The sequence below is a fragment of the Elaeis guineensis genome, chromosome 1 (assembly GCF_000442705.2).
Source record: "Elaeis guineensis isolate ETL-2024a chromosome 1, EG11, whole genome shotgun sequence".
NCBI classification, from domain to species: Eukaryota; Viridiplantae; Streptophyta; class Magnoliopsida; order Arecales; family Arecaceae; genus Elaeis; species Elaeis guineensis.
Window position 1 is genome coordinate 173,597,985 of NC_025993.2, and position 10,724 is coordinate 173,608,708.

At 36.2% G+C, this 10,724-nt stretch overlaps 1 protein-coding gene across 1 annotated transcript; it reads right to left on the reverse strand.

Moving 5' to 3' along the window:
• Positions 1-3,177: 3,177 nt before the first annotated feature.
• Positions 3,178-10,144, reverse strand: LOC105039648 (aldehyde dehydrogenase family 2 member B7, mitochondrial). Its single transcript, XM_010915864.4, has 11 exons — positions 9,942-10,144; positions 8,380-8,517; positions 8,087-8,229; positions 7,807-7,960; positions 7,472-7,701; positions 6,504-6,593; positions 5,124-5,297; positions 4,894-5,031; positions 4,113-4,250; positions 3,969-4,030; positions 3,178-3,601 (listed from the first exon to the last, which is right to left on the reverse strand). Exons 1-11 carry the CDS (start codon positions 10,114-10,116, stop codon positions 3,328-3,330), a joined length of 1,716 nt encoding a protein of 571 aa, XP_010914166.1. The 5' UTR covers positions 10,117-10,144; the 3' UTR covers positions 3,178-3,327.
• Positions 10,145-10,724: the final 580 nt, after the last annotated feature.

The window sequence follows — 10,724 nt, forward strand, 5'->3', positions numbered from 1 at the left end:
ATATTTTTAAATATTTTATTTATTTATTTATCTATTTTTATTTACTTGTTTATTTATTTTATATTTTATTATTATTTTAAAATAATAATAAAATATCATTATAAAAAATAATTTGAAAAAATAATTATAAAATATTAATTTCTAAATAATAATAATAATCTCAACAATCAATTATAATAATTTTTTAAAATTAATATATTATTATTATTATTATTATTATTATTTATTTTTATGTTTATTTTTTTTTGAAGTTTCTTCCTTCTCCTCTGTGCACCCATCCCACCCCGCACCACCCCTCCCCTGCCTCCACCGCCCCCACCCCAGTGCACCTACATTTGTCAAAAAATTAAAAAAAAAATGAAGAATACGTCAGCGTCAAGGTGTCTGTTAAATCGTCAATTCAACCGGCAATTTCAACGTAGATGGTGATTTGAAAAATAAGTTGAAAAAGGAGACATTTTTGAAAATAAAAAATAAAAAAATAATAATAATAAAAAAATCCCACATGAGAAGGGACCCCACAACTCGATGGAATCTGCAACGGAGGGATGACGCCTAATTTACGATTCAAAAAGGGTTTTGGATGGAAATGAATGTTGAGAAAAATGGGGTGTATAAACCTGATTCGTTAAGATTATTCTTGGAGACAAAAATGTATAACATTGTTCATGTGGATAAGTAGGCTTCATTGCAATTTTAAATATTATATACTAACCAATATTCCCTTCATCGCAATTTAAAATATTGTGGTAAGGACTCATAATTTATTGTTTTAGCAATAACAAAATCGATATGGTAATTTCACTGCCCCACTTCCAACTAAGACGAAGATCAGTTATGGGTTGTCAAAGCACTACACTTGTCCTGGCATTCTTCTTGGTGATTATCCTTTTTTTTTTTTTTTTTTTTTTGATGAGACTTCTTGTTGATTATCATTTAGGTATATGTCATTATCAGAAAGAAGGTGTCACTGCTTGGTATTATGATAAAAAATTTGGGATAACAAGCACAATGGTATGGTTTAGGTCCCAGAACAGCGACTTATATATTTGTTTTAAAAAAATGTCCATGTTAGGTGGGCCGAGCCCATCCCTCCTCCTAAAATACTGAACTGCCGGATGATAACTGGATAATGATCTTTTTTATATTATTATGAGAAAGATATTGAACTGCTCTGACAAATATTCAATGCATGTAAATTTCTTCATATATGATAATGATAAGCACTACAAACGTGGATGACGAGTAGCAAAAATCTCATACAACGAAGCAATTTAGATGATATCAAACGCTTTTATTATGGAATATATTGGTCCTATTATCAGCCACCAGCATTTATTAAAGAAAAGAATGTACAACGATTAGACCAAGGGAGATATGTGAGTTCAGAAACAAAGAGCAAAGTTTAAAAACATGAGTTATTCATATTAAGGGGATTGTTCTCGGTTTTGACAGAAAGGAGAAGCAGTCCATCAAAGAGATGAACCGAGGATAGAAGGCGAATTGGTCCCAGATAATACTGGAAATGGTGAGAAGAAGGGAGAGAGGACACAATGATGCTAATAATTTTCTCCAATTGGACCGTTTGACCGTGAAGAGATCCCGCGTGATCGATCGTTAAGAAACAAAATAAAGTAATAAAAGATAATATAAAATATAATATTAAATGTCTTGCTACGATTCACACGTGCGAGTTGAGCCGGCGCGCACATGTGAAATAGAAAATTCATATCCCCCAAAGTTCCCAAGCAAAGGAGGGGAAGGAAAGATGGATTATAAACATCTAAAATAAATTGTCCCTTTCTATTGTAAGACTAAAGCAAATCAAGACCAATAGAAGATTTTGGATGGAAAAAAAATTTTAAGTTTTCTTCCAAAAACTCGAACAGCAAGTTCACAACTAGCTGCTAGCTGTAAGATTCCACTCAATAAAAAAAGCCAAGATGTACTCTCATTAGCAACCCTCATCGACTAGCCTATCATACAAAAACCATCTAAGAATGAAGGATAACGTGCTAGGTGGTTGATCCATTGTAGGTAGAAGTTTAGGAGTTGTAAACTTAGATTTTTGCAATGTTGTTTGTAAGGGTTGTTTATTAGTTAGCTATTGCATAATGTCATAGGCACGATTCCATTAGACAAAAATAGGGCTGCAAATTGGTCAAGCTAATCTATAATCCGACCTGATTAGACTTGACCCTATCCAAGTTTGAATAGTTGGCTAGGTCAAAAATTAAATGCTATCTGAAACCATTTTGAGTCTTAGATTTGTATCTATATTGATCTTACCCAACCTGTTTTGTATATCATCGGAGTTAATTTAGATCAATAAAAGATAGGCCTGAATGATCAGACTGGAATCAAATTGTAAATCTGAATCGTATAAAATCCCTTCTCCTATACTATAAATGCCTTTTCTAATTTGCCAAATAAATGCTTGTTCAAACCAAGCCTTCTCTCATCATCTTGAAAAGCCTCTCTCCTTTCATCTACTTTTACTTAATCATATTTAAGCATTCGTTGTTTGATTTGGTAGATTGTTATTCATAATATTTTCAACTATATCAACATTTATTATTGAAATTATAATTTGCAAACTTGTATCTTAAAAATGACCATTTTCTTGGTTCAGATTTAAAAATGAATAAAGATTTATATTCAAGTTATTCTTTTGAGTTTTATTTGAAAATTTTAATGGGTTATATTTAACCATCAATTATCATACTTGGAGCTACAAAAGCAAATTGCTGACCCAACCCTACTTGGTCTTGACCCAAATTCAAATACTGCGGTTTGGATCCAAGTCATGCTTCACCTCTATCCAACTCGGATGACCTACTTGGTTTACAATCTTTTCTATAGACTCAACTTGAGCGAGCGCAATCAGCGGATGAGTTGAGTCCAGATCCAAAATCAAGATCCAAACTTGAAAAAAAGTTCGAATTGGCTCAAGCATGCCTCAGTCCAACCCAGACCTATTTGTAGCGCTAGACAGAAGTACCTGCGGTCCCTGTTTGTTTGCAACCATGAAAGTGGTGGTTTAGCAAATATCCGGCAGGATAGATCGTCAATCATAAATGTTCGCATATAAACCATAAGACAATAATTAAGCTCTCCTCACCAATCATGGGACAAATGAGAAGTTCTATATCATTATTAGACAGACATGGCACCTCATATCAGAAACAAGTTTGAGATTTTTAAGACGAAAGTACAAAACCAGATATATTCAGATAGCAGTCAGGCTTATTAGAGGCCATGCATCATCTCCCTGGTGTCTCAGAAAATAAATAGCAAGACCACAACGTTAGGAGATTTACAACAGATTTACAACCATGCAGGGTTCTTCAATGGAGTCACAACTGCCTTGACCTGTAAGTAGTTTTTGAGACTATCGATGCCCTTTTCTCTTCCGTGCCCACTCATCTTGTAGCCACCAAAAGGAATCGCAGCATCGAAGACATCAAAGCAATTGATCCATACTGTTCCAGCTCTCAGGGCACGCGTCAAGGTGTTGGCAGTGTCCAAGTTGTTGGTGAAAACTCCAGCTGCCAGCCCGTAACGAGTGGTGTTTGCCCTCTGTATGACCTCATTAAGATCACTGCCATCAAGATGAAATATGATCATTACCCACAAAAGGGAAATCAAGCAGCAGGTCTACTCCATAGCTGCTTAAAACTCATTTCTTCGTGACTAGCATCTAGAAGTGATTATTGGTATGTTCTCAGCAAGTACTCCGTGAGATGTTCTTAGCCTTGCCTTAAAGCTTATGGACCTTCTATAGAGTATGGAGGAAAAGAAAAATAAGTTTCTTATTATGAAAGGAAAGGGAAATGTAGAACAATAGGTTCAACTTATACACCCCTCCCCTAAACATGCAGTGTTTATAATTGAAGCAAACAGTCGTCCGAAAAAACCAATGTCTGAAATCACAAATTGAAAGACAAACTTGGAGAAATGTTACTCACTTGAATTTTAAGATTGATTGAACTGGCCCAAAGATCTCCTCTTGTGCTATTGGCATTCCATCCTAAAAAGCATTGTGCAATGGGTTTAGGTCAAGCATGAATGTACGCTGTCCTGGAAATTTTAGTGATAAAAGTGAACCATACCTTCACATCTGAAAAGATGGTAGGCTGAATGAAGTAACCCTTGCTGCCTAATCTGTCACCTCCTGCTTGAAGAGTGGCCCCACTGTCAACGCCGGATCTAATGTAGCGCATGATCTTGTTGAACTGCTCCTCATCTATCTGTAATGTTTCAAAACCACAATATAATATCACTATCAGCTTTCTGAAGAATAGACTGCCGTACAGGTGCATTATTTTCTTTGAAGCAGTTAAGCTGATCAATGGCAAGGAGTGAGCCTGGTTTTCTGAAAATGTCAAGGAAGATGTCTACTAGCTTTCTGCAAGCATTCTACATGTAATTTCTCCACTTCTGTCACTATGGTTTTCTTCAGGTTAAAAATAACATTTTATTAATAATTTTATTTAATAAGGTAGACAAAGCTTTTCCAAATAAATTATTGTCCTTTCTGCAGACTTTGATCAAATGAAACAGAACATGTTTTTGATTCAGTCTATTTCAACTCCAGAATGATGCTAATTCTTATTTAGTGTTCTTTTGATCATAAAAGCTTTGTTGAAAATGATGACTATAAGCTCCTCCAAAAATATGAGTGATAGCCAATAGAAAGAGAAGAAAATTCCTTAGATGTTTACATATGCAAGGGCGTCCAAGTGCACAAGGCTCCTACTGTTGCAGGATTTGGGAAGGGTCAAATATCTGCAGCCTTACCCTCATGTCTGTGTTTCGAACCCATGACATCCAGCTCACAAGGAAACAACGATAATCCAGACATGAAAGAAGAAGAGAAAGATTTAAACATACCTGAGGACCTTGTTCAACACCCTTTCTGAAAGGGTCACCAACAACACGCTTCAGAGCACGTGCTTTTGCTTTCTCCACAAACTCATCATACACCTTTTCATGCACGTATGTACGAGACCCAGCACAGCAGCACTGTCCCTGTATCATCAAAATTGTCATCATAACATCATTTTCCAAGAATGTTTCAATGCTTTTAGATGTAAACATTAAATGCAATTTATTGAGCAAACCTGATTAAAGAACAAAGCAAAATGTGCAAGTTCCACTGCGTGGTCCACATCGGCATCATCCATTATGATCATAGGGGACTTGCCACCAAGCTCTAATGTCACTGGCTTAAGGTTACTTCTTGCAGCCAATTCAAGTACGATCTTGCCAGTATTAGTTGATCCAGTAAAAGCAAGCTGAAAATAAGAAAAAAAAAGTGAAATTAGAAGATATAAGAGGGGTTAGAAAAGGACCGAGTTTTTCACATTAACTGCAATATAACTATCTTATCATGTATTGGTAGTATTCCCTCCATAATCATCAAAGCGATGCATTCACTACATGACTACTGCATGTTATCCACTGCAACGGAAATGAAAATTTGATGATAAGCATTTCAACCCATCAACCTCCAGGTACCAAGAATCATGCCTTTCTTCTTTTGTTCTTTCTTCTTTTTGAGCTATTTATGATCAATTTTCAAAAAAAAAAAAAGAAAAATTAGGGAAATTCTATAGGTAGCCACAAGTGCTACTGCATCATTTATTTCTCAAGTCCCTCTTAAAAACTCCTAGCTACACTTGAAAATTTAGATAGTCCTTATTTTATTTCTAAAAGGAGCTAACAGGTTCATATGAGCATCTGAGGTAACTTGATTTCCTTTTGGATAATTTCCTGCTAGAAGTGATTCAAAATGGTTGTCTTTGAATTTCCCCTAAAAAAATATATAAAAAGACTATCTTCATGCATTTTTGATGGAAACACCCGAAACCTGTATGAAGCCCTCAAAGTCACTATAGAGATAGGCAAAGAGCCCATTGTTTGCAATACCATACTCTTGAACAATGCATAAACAACAAACTGTATTTAGGAAGTTGATGCCTGTAGTATTTTTCCAATTTCCAACTTTCAATTTTAGATCTAACCCATAAGTTGATACCACAAGGCTTATCATGGATAAAGATAGAATTTAAATTCTAAGAACATAGAAGCATGCAAGTCTTATTATGCAAAATCATTTAGTTTGGCTAGATTCCAAAATTTAGTAGGTTTCCATTAATATGTCGCTTCTGATGTCCTGATCATCCGAGATATGTTAACAGTATGCAGACTATTTGATTTAAATGGAATGCATGGAGTGGCATGATAATTAAAGTGCAAGAAAACATGTTAATAGCTATGAAGCAGTAGAGCCTGATATAAGAGGCTATACATCTCACGCCAATCATAATGTGGAAATTAGCACCACACGCCATACTAATGATGAAAAGTTTCATTAGAAATAAATGCTTTATTAAAATTTCATATTACTGGCAAATTCCCATTATAAATAAATACTTTATTATAATCTCACATTACTAACAAATTCTATATATTGGTAAAAGAATAAGCTTGTGAAATACCTTGTCAACCTCCATGTGACTGGCAAGAGCTGCACCAGCAGTTGGGCCAAATCCAGAGATTACATTCAAAACACCCTCAGGAAGCCCCGCCTAAAACATTTATCAACAAAATCATTTAAAATCCAAGGGAAGTGAAAAATCTGAGAAGATTTTATCGACCAAGTTCCTCTTTCATTTTTTTTTCCTTCTTTACCAAATATCAAACAAAACAAGTACATTGCATGTCAACAGAAAAAGCAAACTTATTCAACTGGAATTTTGATAAAGATGTGAGAAAAGGAAAAGGAGAAGGCATAATAAATTCAAAAGGGAATCAGATGGCTATACTGGACAGCTATCAAGTGGAACCAACATATCATCCACACAAGTTGCAGCCAACATACATCAGAAGTTGGAATTATTCTATGCTAAATTCAGCCACATCATGTGAAAAGCATTGTTTGAGCTTGGAAGGATTAAATTCATTTTCTGTATAACATGGCAAGCATTTGCAGCATACCATTAATTCAACATAATGAAGTCCATAACTAACCGTACACACTATAACTATATAAAGAGGACTAGCATTGGATTCCTCATACATGTTCTTATTATGGCATTTGTTACCCCCTCTCTTCTAAGAATTACCAAGGATGTCCTTCATTTGAATATTTTGCCAATATAAAGACAAGATGTACCATTTGCTTAGTAAGATGGGATCCATTAAAAAGATGCATCCATCTCACAGATTTTTTAATTACAGACCTATATGCCATATTCAGACATCAAGACTCTTGAGTTATAGCTAAACAGTCTCATATCTATGTCAATTAGTTAAGGCTGGATTTATGGCCTCAAGGAGAAAGGGACCCACTCACTCTAGCCTTATTAGCAGATCTTGAAGAAGAAAAGTTAAATATCAAAAAGATGATGTGGAAATATCCACTTCTATCTATTCAAAGAAAGTGAGATGCAATTACTGCACCAACCTCATGCAACAGTTTGGACACGTAAAGAGCAGACAGAGGAGTTTGCTCTGCAGACTTCAATACTATGGTGTTCCCACATGCTAATGCCGGGCCAACCTTCCAAGCAAACATAAGAAGTGGAAAGTTCCATGGGATAATCTGTCCCGCAACACCAATTGGCTCATGCAGGACTTGCACATGATGTGGACCATCAGCTGGCACAACAAGTCCATGTATCTTATCTGCCCAACCTGCAGGATATCAAAGAAAATCGGCAGATGCATGATTCAGTCAACTGATTAGGTGAGACAAAATAAAATATTATCCTATTGTCACTATCAGCTTTTATACTTTACCAGCATAATATCGCATTAGACGGACCAACATTGGAACTTCTACATTGGCAGCCTGTTCATAAGGTTTCCCATTATCCCAAGTCTCAAGTGCTGCAATCTCATCATTATGTTTCTCGACCAAATCTGCGAACCGCAAAAGTATGCGTGACCTTTCCTGAACCAAAGAATTTCAAGAGAACATGTCAATTTGACTGAACTATTGAATGAAACTTGGACGAAATTATATGAGATTGGTTAGGCCTTGAAAACCTATACAGAAACAGAAGTTTCAGAGCATTACATAGCCTGTCATCTTCGGCCATGGTCCTTCATCAAATGCCTTGCGAGCAGCAGCAACAGCACGGTTGACATCTTCCACATCTCCTTCAGCAACATGGGCAATCATTTCCCCAGTCCTAGGATCTAATGTTGGAAATGTCTTACCTGGGAGCAGTGGAATTTCCAAATGTTAGTTCACTATACAAGGCGCCAAGGAACAAAGTGATCATAGCAGATTTGATATTCCAATGACCAGAAAATACTTCATTTAGTTTACAAAAAACAAGAAGCTTTTATGATAACAAAGCAGTGAACCTGATGCCGCATCTACAAATTGCCCATTGATCAGAAGCTGTGTGTGGTGTACTTGAACTGGTGGCGTGATTGGTTCTTCAACTGCAACTGCGGTGCTAAACCTTTGAAGAACCCCCGATGCAGAGGCACGTGTTCCATCTGAAGTTGAGTATCATAAAATGCAACCAGATTCAGTCAAGACACAGAAAAGTATTCCATTACAATCACTTGATTATGATGCATACTGAAATAAAACAGAAAATTTTAAAGCAGAGAAAGTCATAGACTAAAAGAATAAAGAAATTTTAGCGAGTTGTTAGAATGTAAAGCACATATAGGATAAAATAAAATAAATGCTGATTAGAAATTTTTTTTCCCTTTCTATTCTTTCTTTTTTAAAGCGTCTATTCATCCCATATGCAATTAATACAAGCAAAAGAAACAACAATTTGTCCCACTGTCTTCCATAATTGAACACCAGTCTTCTTTTTTACCTTTTTTTTTTTTTTTTTAAGAAGAAGAAGAAGAGGAGGAAGATGAGATTAAGCCTGCTGGCCTTTACCATCGACGAAAATGAGATGGTTTATTCATAGTAAGGAACAATGAGGTACAAATCATCCAGATGTTTCAAAGTCCAATCGAGGTCATTAAAAAACAGAGCCAAATCTGATGCAGTGGATAATTGGATACAACAACCAGCAGAGCTTGCCTTCCGATTTGCATCTACTGGCAGAGAAAAATCTGTACATAATCTTTTAAAAAAAATATATTCTTCTGAGTTTATGTCTGATATATTTCTGTTACTTCGCAAACTAACGAGACGAAAAACGATAGCCGAAAAAAACAAAAAAAACTTTTCTCAAGCAGAATGAGTCCATAAAGAAACAAAGAGGATAATTTATTCCTCATTTTAAGTTGATTTCCTCCAAGATCGGATGCTGGAATGCCAATAACCATCTATGAAGGGAAATGGTTTGGCTCTAACAAAAAATGTGAACGTCGAATCATGTCGATGTTTCAGTTGCTGATTACAGTCACTCAAATAGAGCCAGACAGGACGCAGGGGATTTGACTGGCCATAAGAAGCAAAAGATTTGCTATCCGATCTGCATCGGTTCGCACCAAGCTACATACCCAAAGAAACTACAAAATTGGAGGGACAATTATAACTTTTGAAGATTTCCAGAATCCCTGGAAGCGAAAACAAAGAAGTAAACTTTGCTAAAGTCCGAAACAGAGGAACATTTCGATCCAAAAAGGGGTCCCAAAATCACAGATGAACATAAAAAAACCGACCCTTTTTTGCAACTGGAGTAATTAATTGATCAAAAATCACGAATCAACAAAAAATCCAGAAAAAAGACAAAAATAAGTCGTCAAGAATGAGTTTTTTTCCTTCCAGAAATCGGGGGAAAAATGACCAAAGACGGCAGTTGCAAGTAGAGATCGCTCCAAGAACAAATTTTGGCTGCAGATGATCAAAGAAAACATCTAAAAAGCCACTTCTAAACAAGAAAAACGCGAAAAAAAAAAAGACGGAAATAACACGAATCGAAAAGGATCGCAGTAGAACAGGGGATCACCTCCGCGAAACGGAGAGGTGAGAGAGCGAGGGGAAGAAGCGGAGAGAGAGCGCGAGAGAAGAGAGGAGGCAAGCCTTCGCACCGCCGCCATGGCCTTAATTGCCGAGATCTCCACACTCCTGTTAGTACCGTTCTTCTGGGAGCGAACGATCCCTGTGATTCTCTGAACTCGCATAATGGAGGGCCAGTTATTTATTATTTCAAGGCTGGCCCTCTATCGGCGACGAAGGGCATAAGCGTAAATAAATGTAAGTACAAGGCCATTTGCCAACGATTTTTTAAATGAGGACAATTAAAAAGCTGTCAATAAATTAATTTATTGGATAATGCTGTCAGCAAGGGCCAAGCCATAACAATAGGAACGCCGGTCCAGTCTTATTAGAAAATAAAATAATGTTGTCAGCCTGGAGTTCCAAGTAAAATAAATAATAAAATAATAGCCATAAGACTGACAACGGATTATAATTAATATTTTTAAATGAATTTTTTTTATTAATTAATAAATATGGATGATCCTATGAAAGATAAATAAATAGATAAATGTTTTTTAATTTTTATTATTTGATGTCTAGCCGGGCAAAATTTATGCGGCCGCCTGATATGCCATCCTCATCCAGCTTGGGTCCTCCTGGCACTTCAAGCAGAAATTGTGTCACGCTCGTCCCATTCGGCAGTCATGGACCAAACGGACGTTTAAATGCTAGTGTAGGGTGGGAGGCATCCATAGTTGGATAAAAGTAGAGTAATATGAAGCCAGAAAGAGTCACATAGATATCCGTTGGG

What these genes read in the sequence shown, in the direction of transcription:
- LOC105039648 (XM_010915864.4), bottom strand. Translation starts at nt 10,116, where the DNA reads ATGCGAGTTCAGAGAATCACAGGGATCGTTCGCTCCCAGAAGAACGGT. An exon ending in TCTAATGCGATATTATGCTG is followed by an intron (nt 7,702 to 7,806) that starts GTAAAGTATAAA and finishes GATATCCTGCAG; the next exon opens with GTTGGGCAGATAAGATACAT. An exon ending in GTCACATGGAGGTTGACAAG is followed by an intron (nt 5,298 to 6,503) that starts GTATTTCACAAG and finishes TCTTATTTTCAG; the next exon opens with CTTGCTTTTACTGGATCAAC.